We start from the raw sequence: 14,247 nt of genomic DNA on the forward strand, positions 1-14,247 counted from the left end.
TTCCAATGAATACCATAAACCACAAAAGCTATTAAAAAGGTTCCCATAACATTAGGTTCATCTGAAATCTAACTAAACAAAGCAGTAAAGATATTTCATCTGTAAAGATGGTATGATGCACATGACCTAATATCTTGTTTGAAAGTCCTAAGATCCTAAAATATTATCTGTCATGGTTTATGTTTCTCAATAATGAGAGGTCAGAGAAAAACACTTTCGGTTTCTTCATTAGAAAAAACAGAACTTGCAGTCAAACATTTCCTGTGGAAAAAATGTTAATCTGCTGTGCAAGAGTTTGTGTGGTTTGTGAGAAGTTCAAACATACCTCAATACACCATCAATGAAATACAAAAAAAGAAAAGTCTATCCCTAAAAACTATGTCTTTTTGGGCTATGTTATCTGTTTTACAAAAAATAATAATGATAAACACAAATTCATGGTATGGGCTTCTTATGCAAATAACCTGATGGCCTAACTGTGTGTGTGTCTTTAAGCATAGCCACTTCCTCATTTTTTTTCTTCTGAAACCAGAAGACAGGGTTGTCAAAAATAGCAGCAGAAGAAGCAGTCCTGACAGCCAGATTTTGATGCTATATGATAAAAGTGTAGATTTGAACTTCACAAAATACAAACAGAGGAATCAAGTCCAGGACTTAGCTGTATCAAAATGTCCTCAGATATTTACTCAAAAGTACAGTTATCCAAGAAGGTGAGATATACCAGAAATGAGCAAGAGAACAGAACAGACTGGGAGGATAAGGAGGTAAATATCTACGAGTCTGCAGAAGACGTTGATGATTACTGCTCTGTTTCTCAGCCACAAGAAGATGGTAAGTAAAATTTAGGACATCATGTGACTTTTCTTTGGCTTCTTTGAGTGAGGTCCTGAATGTTGGTTATTTTTAAGCACTAAAACACAGATTTAAGCACCCACCATCTCTTCTTGCATGACAATGTCTCCATGTTTGTTTTAGGATAAACATCTAAATGTGTTATTGTGTCAAATCCAGATTATGTGCATCAAATGATCATTGTCCTTAACGGTGTTGAGGGCTAGATTAGCCCACATAGCCTCATAGACGACATAGAGCTAGTATCACAAAAAGTCTTAATGGTATCAAAACATCATGTTTTAGTAATTTAACTCAAAAGGTAAACCCGAGATTGTCTAGATTCAGTATACACAGAACAAAACATATCAAGCATTCTGTTAATTCTCTGAATTGGCTTATGCTAATGTTTCCATTAGCATAAGCCAATTCATAAAATGGAAATTTTATTTGTAATCAATAAAAATCATGTTATGGCAAACAAATTTATGGAGATCACTACTGACTTGATGGCTGTCCAGCAGACTGTCACTTACTCCCTTCATAAGCAGAAAGCACCTCAGACAGAAATTGTTAAAGAAGCCACCTGTTCACACAGCACTAGCCAGGAATATAGATGGACATTTCAGAGGAAGGAGAAACGAGGTGCAGAAACTACAGGGGTAACTGCCTGGAGAGGAATGGGAAGCAAAGCCTGTTGAATAGTTTGAGGGTGATTCATAAAGCTGGACTCAATCCTTCAAGAGGCATCTAGAGGAATCTAGTTGTAAAAGGTCTACAACTGTCATGTCCATTGTGTAAGCCACTCCTAAATCAGAAACAAGTTCAGAGGAATCTTAACTAGACTAAAGAGAGAAAAAAATATTGTTGCTCACTGGCACAAAGATCTCCCTCCAGACAAAAGATTATTTTGCATTCATTTGAAAATGAATATCCCAGAATCTAGAGGAATCATGGAGGGATATTGAATCCAAGATGACTCACATGTTAAGTCCTAAGTCAGCAGAGTTGTCTGTCAGAAAATTTTATAGCATCTAAAGCTCCAATATGTTTCCTCTGAAAAGCTCAAGGTAGATGCTGATTTCTTTTTCCTGGTGGAAATAATAAATGAAATGATGCTCTTAGCTGCAGTGAGGTCTCAATTAGCCCACAGAGCTAATATAGACATTAGCTGTGTGTGCTAATAAATACTTCAAACAAATAAATACTTCAAACATGTAATATTTAACTTTTTGATTCTAACCACCGATTTAATTTAATCTAAATTATTAGACAAACCTTCATGTTCCAGAAATACCTGGTTTTAAGGGATATATTTTGATTTCAATAGTGAATTTTCTTTTTCTGTTATTTGATTGGATATGTTTTTATAGGTTTTTGTCTATTAACAGTTTATGCCCTAAACAACAGTTGGTCAAAATGAGCCTTAAGAAAAAATTTAAGACCTAATACTACATAATGTATTTAAACCAGATACATAGATATAAGAACATAAAATTCGTTTTACTCCCTGATCAATTTCAATGCTAATTTCCTCCCTAATTTTTCCTCTGCAGACCAACAGACACAAAGACAACCAGCTGTCAGGAAAAGTTCTTCCAGAAGAGTAAAACTCTGCAAAATGCTGCCATGGGTTATAATGTCAGTTGCCATCATCACCCCGGCCATATACTGTAAGAAAAGTGAAACACACCAATACAAGATGTATTTCAGTCAAAATGCAGATAAAATGCATTAAATTGCTTTGTAATTAATTAGTTAACATAAGCCCACAGTTTATACTGCAACAAGATAATTTAGTCAGACATGAAGCTGGTTTACTGCCGACATTTTGCATCAGCAGAAAATCAACAAAAATATGCAAGAGCATTCAGTTTTTCCTGGGTCTTCAAACACAATGGGCCTCATGTCCTCAAGGTTTTTGTGGACAAACATAGATGCAAACTTGATAGCACGCAACCAAGATTCAGCAAACTTAGGAGAATAGCAGACGCAATAAATTTGTGAATATACAAAAGATAAGCTGATCATCAGAACTTGCACAATACTGGGAGGAGGATATTTACATGTAATGACGTACCACCTGCAATGTGACTTGTTAAACCTGAACCAAACTGTAACGGCTGTTTTTGCAACTGTTAGCATGTTTGGGAAGGGAGTGCAAACTGGCACACAAAAATGTCTGCGGTCATTGTTTGGGAAGGAGAGGTACAGTAGATATGACAGAAGATGTTGTTAGGTATTTGGAACAATTAAAAAGTATAAAATACAAATAAAAAAATAATCTAGAAACATTTTCCAGCTGTTCTGATTTCTGTTTGATTCAACAAGAAATTAATCACTCCAGTTATTACAGTTTGATATAATACACTTTTTTATAAAAGAAAACAGAACAGGAATATTAATCATTTTTCCAGACTCCCTGTCTACCAACGACTAATAACAGTTAGCACATTAGGACCGGTTATCATACGCATGCTTTTATAAAATCATTAAATGAACTATTCCTATGATTATTGAGAATCTAACAGCCTTATTAGTCAAACAAAAAGGTCATTTGTTTGATGAGACCAATTCTCAACATAAGAAAAATGTTTTACTTCTGTTTCCTTATAAGCCTATAGAGAATAGTTTAGCAGCTTAAGTTTCATTTCCTGTTTGAAATAGACATGCTACTTTGTGGTGTACTTGTTGAGCTCTTTGCATGAAGGGTATATTTGGCTGCCCTTCCTGCAAACACTGCTGCTCAAAAGAAAAGAAGAACTTCCATCAACAACTTATTTTTTTACTGTGTGTAAGAAAAAACAATATGGTATGAATATGAATGAATAAGTATTTTAGTAATGTGGCAGTAGAACTAAAAATACTAAATACGATTTTTCTATTTTAGTTATTCGCAATGTTTACTTATAATAAAATAAAAGACTCCAACGATGCCTGTTTCTTTAAATGCTTCTACATCAAAGTTGTTTTTTTTCTGAAATCAGAAAGAGGGCTGGACAGGAAATGGTGGCTCTAACCGCACTGCTTAAAACAACGTTTCTTTCGGAGTAAAGTCTGTTCACTAAGTGGAGAGCAAAGTCCAGCATCTCTTCAGCTGTTTTATTTGTGTCAGGATGTTCTCAGATATTAAGTCCACTCCAGATTTAATCCAAAGAGTCAGATACAGCAAACCAAAGATAGAAGAAACAGCAGAGTGGGAGGAGAAGAAGGTTAATATCTATAACTATATAAATGACATGATGGATGATTCTCAGTTGGGAGGAGGTAAGTAAAGATAATGAGACAAACAGGACAAGTTCATTTTAGTCATTTTGAGTTTATCTGTTCAACTAAAGTTAATTATTCTCTCTTAACTTTGGTTCTGTAGGAAAGCAGATTGAAAATCAACCTGCAGCCAACAAAGTGTCTGCTAGATTTGCAACACTGAGCAGACGGGTGATGTACATATTGATATTAGCTGGGATCATCAGTCTGATCGTGTCCTGTAAGAAAAACTAACACATTAAAACAGATATTCTCAATGTATTCCGATCACATTCCGGATTAACATATGTATAAAGCATTCATAATACAATTTTCATCAAGAAGCGCTCTGTTGATTTGAGAGCTATAGATCACGACAGACATTTTTACAGCGCAACGTGGTTAACTTGTGAGTTTGTTTTCAGCGATAATAGCTCTAAAATTGACTCTAAAATTGAGTATTTAACACCTGTTTAGCACCAGCTAAAAGGCTAAAAGGTGTTGTTCCAGTGGTTATAATTGGCAATTTCTAGATTTATTGCTTTTTTATTTTTTCACCAGTAGAAAAAAAATATTCAGTTATACCTGATTGAATTTACTCAGAGGTGATTCTTAGCTGATTGAGGAAAATAAATAGCATACATTTTACTTAAAGTTTCATGTTTGGCATCATTTACTAGGTTTCCAAAATATGAACAATATCTAGGTGACCCCAATACAATATTAAGACTCTACTAAAAAGTTAACAATCTGTAAGAATGTCCACATTCTATGTAAGGTCTGAAAGCATACAATGTGAACCAGGCTGGCAGAGAAGTAATTAATTTGTACAAAAAGGATCCTACAGAGCAGTTCAGAGAATCGAAATATTGCAGTGTTAACATCAAGCTCCTCGTGAACAGACATTGGTATCCGCTGAGTTCTCTGCAGAATATTTTTTACTTATTTGCAATGGGTAAAATTAATGCTGGACGTACAGAAACGTCCAGTCTGAAATTTCTACGGATTGTGCGGAAACATGTGGAGCAGATGAGATACTTGTGGCAGTGGCATTGTGATAGGACAGCCAGGAAAAGCAGTGGGGAAAATGCTTCATGGCGTTTACAAAGAGTGCAGTGAGTTATGATTATCCTCACACTCAAAAGAAATTCTGTAAATGTGCTTTGACTCAACCATATTCAAGATGATCAGCAATTTTAAGTGTAGCTTGTGGTGAGGCTCACCAAAGAGTGACCTGACTTCACTTTCACCAGCATCTTTACCACACTTTGTTGTATTTCTGTTAAAAATCTCAGGTTTTACTTATATAACCTAGGTTATACAGAAAGAATCAAATTGAAAAAAAAATGAAATTAAAGTCGTAGTTTAGGTGTGATTTTATTGAATTTTTAGTCTAATTTTAGATTTTTGAGTACCGGTACTTAGAATATTTCTGCTTCTGAAAAAGTTTTTTTTTTTCTTTAGAAGTTTCAAATAAAAGCACTGCTAAAAAGTAAAAATAACTTTTGAAATCCTCATGATAAGCAGTATAAATATACAATAAAAAATATTTAGTGTTTTATCAGCATACAATTAACTAATGCTATCAAATTTAACTTGTAAAATGTTTAACTGCTTATCAAATTTACTGTACTGAACAAATGATTTTGATACAAACTATTTGGAGTCAGATTGAGGCAGAAAGCAGTTGAAGTAAAACTACTGTGTGCGTCTTTAATATCTTATCTGTATTGAATTTCGCCAGCCCAAGTGAAAGAAAAGAACAGTTAAAAAGAATAGAAACAGAAACAAGGCATTAGAAGATTTACCTCACTTAGGCTACACAATTTACAACATAACTTGTTTTCATTGGTTGTTAAATTTTGAACTGGTTCTTTGATAAACAAATAAATAGGTTGAGCTTAATTCAATTCACCTGATTATCCCCAGGTGTGTAAGCACAGATTAACAAAAGTTATTTCAAGACACTTTACTGATAAGCAAATCCAGTTACATCAAAATAACATTCAGTTCAATCCTATAAACAGATTCAAAGTCGATTCTATGCATTCAAATTTGATTCTAGTTATAAAACAAAGCAGTGAATTTCAATTTACTCTGTAAATTAGTAAAAAAGTTTTTTCATCTAAGAAAACCAACCAACTGCATCGAGTCACTAGCTTTGCAGCAATGGTGGCTGGTAATTTCCTGACCCACTTGCACAATCAAACCAGTGAGACTGGTGAAAGCATTAGAATGTTTAGTTAAGACTGAAGCCAACCTGGACAGATCAGGTCTGGGATTTTCTGAACGGCAAAGAGGTAAGTCATTCTGCGTTCAAAAATGAAGAATCCAACAGTGGGAGGTAAGACTGCCGGCTAACTGTGGCTTGAAGCTGAAGGTAGGTGTTGTAGGGAAAGTCAGGTTGTGGTGTGGAGTGAGGAGGAATGAGATGTTCCAGAGGTGAGTTCTGGGAATGCTGGTGAGTCTGAGGATCTAAAGCGGATGTGAGCCTGGTCAGGTATCTGAAGGCATCGGAGATGTAGGAAACAAGTGAGCAACTTGTTCCACAGATGGATCTTGAGATGCTTGGATGTGGAGAGAACTTGAGATCACTTGAAAACAAAGTAAGTTGAAAATTAAAGTTTTTCAGAAAGCCATAAGAGGATGCAGGAGGGCTAGAGACTTAATGGTCATAATGGTAAACTAGTGACGGTCCTGCAGTTTCTTATATTCCTTAGTCTCCTATGAGGTGATTATCCTCAGGTGTGTAGACAGTACAGAGCCAGTAGATCTTCTCTCTAACAGAACCCAAACTCACGAAGGAAACAGACAAACACACCAAAGTCCTCCTCCTGAATAAACCCTTAGGGAGAGTGGAGAGTCCATTGCATTGAATTGCTGTAATCATCATTATGACAGACATTTCCTCATTTCACTGTATTAGTAAGAAAAATATTTATTTTGAACATCTTGCTTGTACATCATTAAAAACAGGAAATTTACCTGATCACCAGCTGGGAATAATAAAATTCATGATAAAATTCATAAACTACTATAAAACTGCTGATTTAACATAACAATTCTGTTTCATTCATCCTTTAGTCACTCTGGAAATCATCAAACTGAAGAACAACCAGAGCCACCTTTCAGGTAAGAGACATTTCATACGTAAACACCAAATAACATAATTAGACATTAAATGTTTTGGGGTTTTTTTGGCTTCAGTTTCTAATTAATTAATGTTATTTTTCAGACAAGGGAGAAAATTACACGCTACAGTTACAAGCCAAACTTTTAGGTAGGGCTTATTTCATTTTTTTAAAATATTTTTTTATTTTTTGCGGCGCTAGTGGCTCGTATTTTTTGCCACAGTAGGCAGACAGGAAAGAGGGCGAGAAGAGGGGAGAAGACATGCGGCAAAGGTCGACTGGACCGGGAGTCAAACCCGCGAAACGTGGGGCATGCTAACCCCCTGCGCCACCATAGCACGCCCCCTTATTTCATATTTAACCAGTATATTCACAATTGTTAAATTGTTTTTTGCTTCACTTATTAACCAATGGACGTTGTTCTTCAGAAATGGCAGCCAACTACAGTCAGCTACACAAAAGCTATGAAATACTCAGCAAAAATCACAATCAACTGACTGATCAAGTAAACAGATTGAACAATACAAGTACAGGTAAGAAAAAAAAGTGGAAAACTGGAAATAAAAATATGTATTACACACACAGAATCATCGTTTGCATTTTTCCAAATTTAATTTGATTTGTTAGTTGGAATACAAACACTGAAAAAAAAAGACAAACTTGTTAGGAATAATCTAAAGAAAAAGAAAAACAGTGTTGTTGAATTAAATGATTTAGCAAATGTTGACTGATGTATTCAACATAACTCTTACTAAAACTCTGACCTTGTATAAAGGAAAGAGGTGCCCAGATAGATGGACCCGATTTGGAAGCAGCTGTTACTTTAAAGGCGAGGAGAAAAATAATTGGGATAATAGCAAGATATACTGTGAGAAAGAAGGAGCTCATCTGGTGATCATAAACAGTAAAGCTGAACAGGTGAGTCCTTTCATATATGTGTGATCTTTCATATGAATTTACCAACTTGAGATCTGACCTAATTTTATGTGAGCTGTGTTTCTTAATGAATTGTTTAAACAATTAAAATTCCTAATGAAAAATGATTCAGCAATACAATGAAGCCCTCATTTTAAGTAAAACAGGTGAAGATAAAATAAGATGACAAATTACACTGATATGACACAAAGAAGGCTGGTCACAAAACAACAAAAAAAGAGACAAGTATCACTGCAGCCAAATTATTAAAGAATGAAGAAAATATTTAATCTTTCAGCGTCATTACACTAAACAATACAGATCTTATTTGTTGGGCATCAGAGCAAGTTGTTTTTGTTAATCTCTGTGCAACAATACAGCTGTTATAAATCTTTGTTCTAAATTATTTCAGCAAAAACAAAGTTTTATTCCAGAAGGCAGAAATATAGATGATAATTTTCTGCCATCCAGAATTTACAGAAAACGTGATCTAGATTATTTTAAGTAGAGAACTTGACTTAGTCTGGAGAGTATGCTTTGCTCTGCAAACTCTATACTCTATATGACACAGGGACATGTTCAAAGGGGGCAAGAGGCATAAAATTACCATTAATTTATCATCTTCAGCTATTAAATGAACAAACTTAAGAGGAATCAGTCCATGTTTCACAAAGATTTCTGGTAAAATTCAGAAATTCAGTTATGTTAGACTCACTTTGTATAAGCGCACATTTTTTTATTTTATTACATCAGCCTACCTATGCCATTTTAAAGAAAACATGTCTTTTTTTTTTCCTCAACTAGGAATTTATAAAACAGTTTAATAAAAATGGAGAATCCTGGATTGGTCTTCAATACAAGTGGATAGGTGGGCAATGGACGTATGACTGGAAATGGGTGGATGAATCACCACTGACACAATCGTGAGTTAATCTTAAAAATGACTTATGTATAAGAAATTCTTGAAAGATGGACCCACATTACATTGAACTCATTTGTTAGTGCCACTGTGGTGTCATGGTTACCCACTGGTGCTCCACAGCAAAATAGTATTTTTCTTTTTTTATATATACATATATGAATGGATTAGTTTTACATTTGGACCCCAAAATCATATTTGTTGGCTCAGTGATGATTTAAAATACATTACAGCAAAATTAGCATTTCTATGTAATGCAATTTAAATGTGACATAAAAAGTCAAAACAAAAAAATATTTGAGAATCCAACCAGCTACTTGGATTCTCTCAGTGGAAAAGGTACAATGCCTTTCAGAAACTATTGGTAACTTTTTAGAAGACAAAAAAAGCAAAGTAATTTCAGTTGGTTTTTGTTTTCCATTTAAGCCATTTTGCTCCTATATCTGCTATGATGTACATAACAGATTTAAAGCAATAACGATTAGAGGAAATCTAAAACCAAACTTTCCTGCAAAAACATTTTTTCTCTAAATAAAACCATTCAACACTAATTTAGGTAAACTATCTGGATTAATGATGAAGGATTAGAGGTGAAGAAATGATTGAGCTGATTGCAGAAACTAGAAATTTAGTGGAAAAGAAACAAAAATACAGGCAGAGTCGCACGGGAAGACCAAAGGCAGACAATACCAAACCAAGACAAATAAATAATACAGCTAATGTGAGCAAAGACTGAAACAAACAGAAATAAATAAATACCAGAATCTGGCAATAACAAACCCAGGGAAAAAAAAAACTATCCTGAGCAAATTGAAGATCATATTAGCAACAACTACCAAATAATACAGGAAGCAAAGGCAGCAACTAACTAAGAAAAAAAGAAAACAGGAAGTGACATTTCCTGAAGAAGTTGAGGACCATATCAAACGCTGTTTTATGAGGTAGTTAAAATCATTAAAGCCACTAATACATCCTTCACTACCAGTCACAGCAGCTGAAATCTTTAATGTCTGAAAACCTTTAAGACTTTTAAAAGCATAGACACTTCCAGGAAATAATTAAGGACAGCCAAGATAAAGACAATGAGAAGAATACAGAAAGTAGACATAAATGTGTAGGATGAGCTCCTGTAGATAAAATAAACCTGATTCTCCCCCAGTTCTCCCAGTGTATGCAAAAAAAAAAATTAAATAAAAAAAAAGTACTTGGACATAAAAATGAAAAATGTATTGATTTCTGACAGTAAATGAGTCATGTTTAACAAAGTTTTATTTTTCCCCACAGGTTTTGGGGAAGAGGATGGCCAACATATAATGATTACCCATCATATGCAATATGCTGCAATTCTGAAGGGAAATGGAAACAAGCATATAACAATTACCACAACTGGATTTGTGAGAAATAAAGTTTCAAACCAGAGAAAGTAACCACCACCTTATTTTTTTAAAATGATGTTTAGGTTTATTGAGTCACAGCTTCTTGTTTAAAGTTTCTTTCTAAGGTTTATGCAGAGGTACAATGTAACCTAATGACAACACATGATGCTTTCATTAAGTATGTATATCTGTAGAGTATTTTTAACCGACTGAGTTTACAAAGGTTTGTCATTGTAATAAATTTTATATTTTGACAAATTTAAAAAACTGTAAAGTTTCAACATGGATGACACAAAATAAACTATATTCTAAAGTTGTAAAAGTAAAAGGGAGAGCTTGTTGTTTTAATTTTATTATCCTTTCCTTATCCATGTTGTATGATCCCCCATCAAGTAGATAAGGATAATTTTATGAAAATAAATTATTTTTTCTCCCAGACTCCCACTTAAACATGTTTGATTTATCATCAAGAAGAAAACAGTCCATCTGTTTTGATGAGATTTAAACATAAAATTGATGGTACGAGTGCAATTTACAAGTCTTTAGATAATAAATTAACAGCTAATTTGTAATTTCCTGTTTTAAGCAGAGCTATTGTTCTGTGGTGTACTTGTTACACCACAGACATACATGTACTTGTCTGTGGTGTACGCTTGACATACGCATGAAGCGTATGTCAAGCTTCAGTTACACAAACACTTCCTAAAACATCTGCAGTAGTAATAATGTAATTATCAAGAAATAGAGCTAAAGTTAAAAAAAATAACTGTAAATCAATTCTGTTCATCTGACAGTTATATTACGTCTATTATTAGACATATTTCTACAGTCATAAAATGTGGTGCATTTGTAATATTTTTTTCCTTTAAGAGTTAACAGGTCCAGAGTTGATTGTTTTAGTTCATTTTACACCTGATAATATGGATAATATGGTGTTTGTGCTACTTTAGTTGTGTCATGAGGCATTTGCTAATAGATTTATTGCTGTTTTGTTCATTGGCTGGATTTACTGTTAGAATAAAAACTTTGAGGTCAACACACAATCATGTAATGCGATTATTTAAAGATTACAGGCAACTGGGTTATATAAAACCATCCATTAAAAGTTGCATGTTTTAGGTTCCTCTTACATCTTATTTTCATTTGTTGTGTTTGCAGAAGGAACACTTCTCAATTATTTGTCTATTAAACTTTTAAGCTGTGATGTTTCCTGCTAAAACTTGTCACAAAGGGAACTGAACTGGGCCTTAAAAATGACTTTCTATCTAATTATTGTAGGCCATAAGCACATCAAAAAGACATGACCAGAACTCAGTATCCTGCCCATCAAAAATTAAAATAATTAGTCTTTGGTAATTAATCTCTTATGCTCCAACATGCCACAAACTGAATATATTAGGGTATTTACACCACAACTCACATGATGCAAAATAACTGTGGGTACATGAATGAATATCACCGATTTGAATTAGGAATGATTAATATCAGCAATACCATAAAATTAACTTTACAATCTTAAAAAAACACAATCTGAATCTGAGTTACTTGGTCCTTTAGCCACCACCAAGTCAAACAACTAAGAGCAAAGCAGCTATAATTATCCATACATCAAACACAGCATGGCCACCTGATACGATAGCTAAAAAACTAATATTTTTTGTTTCACTTTATAACCAAATTGGGTTATTATTTAGAAATGGTACATCCAACAGATCACCTTTGACATACTCATCAAAAATCACTGGATAAAGAATAAACTTCAAGGACAGAGAAAAAGTCAAACAAAATAGTAATCATGTGCTCTTGGAAATAACAGGGAAGCAAAGAAAAAGATGTCACAAATCTTGAAATTAGAAGAATATTTTAATGTAGGCCTTGTTTTCCTGCAATGCATTTAAATATAATACTTCTGGACTAAAAATATCAAATAAGGGTGATACTGAAAAACCCATTCGTCCTTGGCTTGTTGTTTTCAATATGTGAAGCCACGGATAAGGAGAGTTCTTTACAAGACTTGCCTGTGCAAATAAAATTGCACCGAATTTACTAAACAACATTTTTTCAGCTCACAAACAACCAGCACGACTCAGTAGAAACTACAGTTGAATTAATGAGGATGTATTTTTTTCTAAAATTACACTTGCTCTTAGATTTAATTCAGAAATATACACATTTTAATCACCCTTTCCACGCAGCGGTGGCTTTAAAAAGAGTAAAGCAGTACAACTTACCACAGGACCGGGCTCTCCACGATCACCTCTGGCCCCTCTGATTCCAGGACCGCCCTGTTAGACACAAAAACAGTGTAATTAGATATACAAGAGCAACAACACTTAGGACATAAACATGTTTTGTGTGTGAAAGGAATGAAAAAAATGACTCCACAATAAAGTTGGGAAATAAGTGAAAGAGAACAAGTAAAATAATGAAACCAAAGCAACTTAAGCTGCAAATTAAAGATTGTTTGACTGGATGGATTAGTATATATGATATGATCTCTGTTTGCCAACTGAACATTGGGCAACATGGAAGTCCTTCAGTTAATCTGTGCTGTTGAAAAGTCTTATATACTGAAATCACATGTAAGGTTTTCTTCTATCTGCTTTTTAGTAACAAAGCTGCTTTACTTCTAATAGAAAACCAGGATAAACATAATAAGTTGCTCACAGGCACTCCGGGAGGACCAGCTGGACCTTTGCTGTCCTGTGTGCAGGTGCAGGCTTTGGGTAAAGCTGGACAGTCTACCTCCTTCCTCTGGATGATGAAAATACCATGCAAATGACAAAGAAAAATGAAACTTAATGTGATGACAAAAGATAAGATAAGATAAGAGATAAGAAAAATCTTTATTGTCATTGTCACAAGGACAACGAAATTTAAAAGGTGCCATCAGTCAGTGCATATGCTTAAAAACAAAAAATAACTGTCTCACAATTCACACACAATGTAAGAATTAATTAACAAATAACTGGTAAAAAAAAAGGGTTTAAATATGAAAAAAGCAAGCAAAGTAAAGGTTTGATATTAAACATGAACTAATAAACTGATGGAAGAAGATTAGTGTATAAATCTATAAAATAATCTCCATCTGAGGTACAATAGAAACTAGTTTTTGAAACTTTTCTCTGGCCTAGTTGTATTGAAATTCAACAAATTCAAACTCATTGGATGTTTAAAGGTTTATGAAATATAATTCACTCACAACACTTAACTTGTTATGACTGACCTCTGTCTTGACTTTTCTCTAATAAGCTATTAGCTGAAAAAAGGATTTCACTGAAGTTAAGTGAAAACACAAAGAGCATCATGTCTAACATTTCACTTCATAGCAGAAGCCAACTTTTAGAAAATGTGAAAAAACTTTTATAAGTGAAATAAATTTTAAAAATGGGCGATGTAAAAGGAAACTCTGACTTAGTAGTATCCAATTTTGCCAAAGTAGCAAAATCAAAAAGGCAAATCTCAAACAACTTTAAAATTTGATCTCACCAGACCAGGCAGTTCACAGCACTTGTCTCTGTTGGCCCAGGATGTGCTGCAAATAATGTCAAAGTTCTGGAGCTGGAACTGCAGAAAAAACAACAGAATACAAGTCTGAATGTATCAAAATGCAACTAAAAATTGAATATAAGGGTTAGACTGTTTTACAGTGAAGTTTGGAATTTAATTTAGGAAAAATAAACCTGCATAACACCAAGCCTTCATAATATGACTCAGTATAGTTAATTTATGATCAAGTTTTACAGACATAACAGAAATGTAATGAAGTTTAACCTGATTGCCAACCAAAAACAGAAGAAGCATTCAAAACCATCTAAAAAGTTGTTTT

General features: G+C 34.0%; 2 protein-coding genes across 8 annotated transcripts in view; one reads left to right on the forward strand and one right to left on the reverse strand.

Annotated features, from left to right (window-relative positions):
* LOC102232109 (collagen alpha-1(XIV) chain-like) overlaps window positions 1–14,247 on the reverse strand; it is a 139,722-nt gene that overhangs the window by 18,849 nt on the left and 106,626 nt on the right. For all 4 annotated transcript variants that reach the window (XM_023345509.1, XM_023345507.1, XM_023345506.1 and 1 more), the window contains 3 exons: window positions 13,908–13,985; window positions 13,086–13,172; window positions 12,650–12,703 (listed from right to left, as the gene is read on the reverse strand). In XM_023345509.1, coding sequence (XP_023201277.1) covers window positions 12,650–12,703; window positions 13,086–13,172; window positions 13,908–13,985 — 219 coding nt within the window. The remainder of the gene's footprint in view (window positions 1–12,649; window positions 12,704–13,085; window positions 13,173–13,907; window positions 13,986–14,247) is intronic.
* On the forward strand, window positions 409–11,453 carry LOC111610656 (CD209 antigen-like protein C). Of its 4 annotated transcripts, XM_023345511.1 has the most exons (9): window positions 413–831; window positions 2,388–4,098; window positions 4,202–4,318; window positions 7,162–7,209; window positions 7,313–7,357; window positions 7,637–7,741; window positions 7,984–8,126; window positions 8,928–9,046; window positions 10,327–11,453. In XM_023345511.1, exons 2-9 carry the CDS (start codon window positions 3,948–3,950, stop codon window positions 10,445–10,447), a joined length of 849 nt encoding a protein of 282 aa, XP_023201279.1. In that variant the 5' UTR covers window positions 413–831; window positions 2,388–3,947; the 3' UTR covers window positions 10,448–11,453. The 4 variants fall into 4 exon arrangements, with proteins under 4 accessions (XP_023201281.1, XP_023201280.1, XP_023201279.1 ...); XM_023345513.1 differs by lacking the exon at window positions 7,313–7,357 and having other exon boundaries at window positions 409–831; XM_023345510.1 differs by lacking the exon at window positions 4,202–4,318 and having other exon boundaries at window positions 414–831; window positions 2,388–2,504.

Source organism: Xiphophorus maculatus, chromosome 13 (assembly GCF_002775205.1).
Source record: "Xiphophorus maculatus strain JP 163 A chromosome 13, X_maculatus-5.0-male, whole genome shotgun sequence".
In the NCBI taxonomy this organism is placed as follows: Eukaryota; Metazoa; Chordata; class Actinopteri; order Cyprinodontiformes; family Poeciliidae; genus Xiphophorus; species Xiphophorus maculatus.

Bases quoted from the DNA above. Each gene is read 5' to 3' on its own strand.
- LOC111610656 (XM_023345510.1), top strand. From the start codon at position 669: ATGTCCTCAGATATTTACTCAAAAGTACAGTTATCCAAGAAGGTGAGA. The intron at 7,210-7,312 runs GTAAGAGACATT...GTTATTTTTCAG, and splicing joins CAACCAGAGCCACCTTTCAG to ACAAGGGAGAAAATTACACG. The intron at 8,127-8,927 runs GTGAGTCCTTTC...TTCCTCAACTAG, and splicing joins TAAACAGTAAAGCTGAACAG to GAATTTATAAAACAGTTTAA.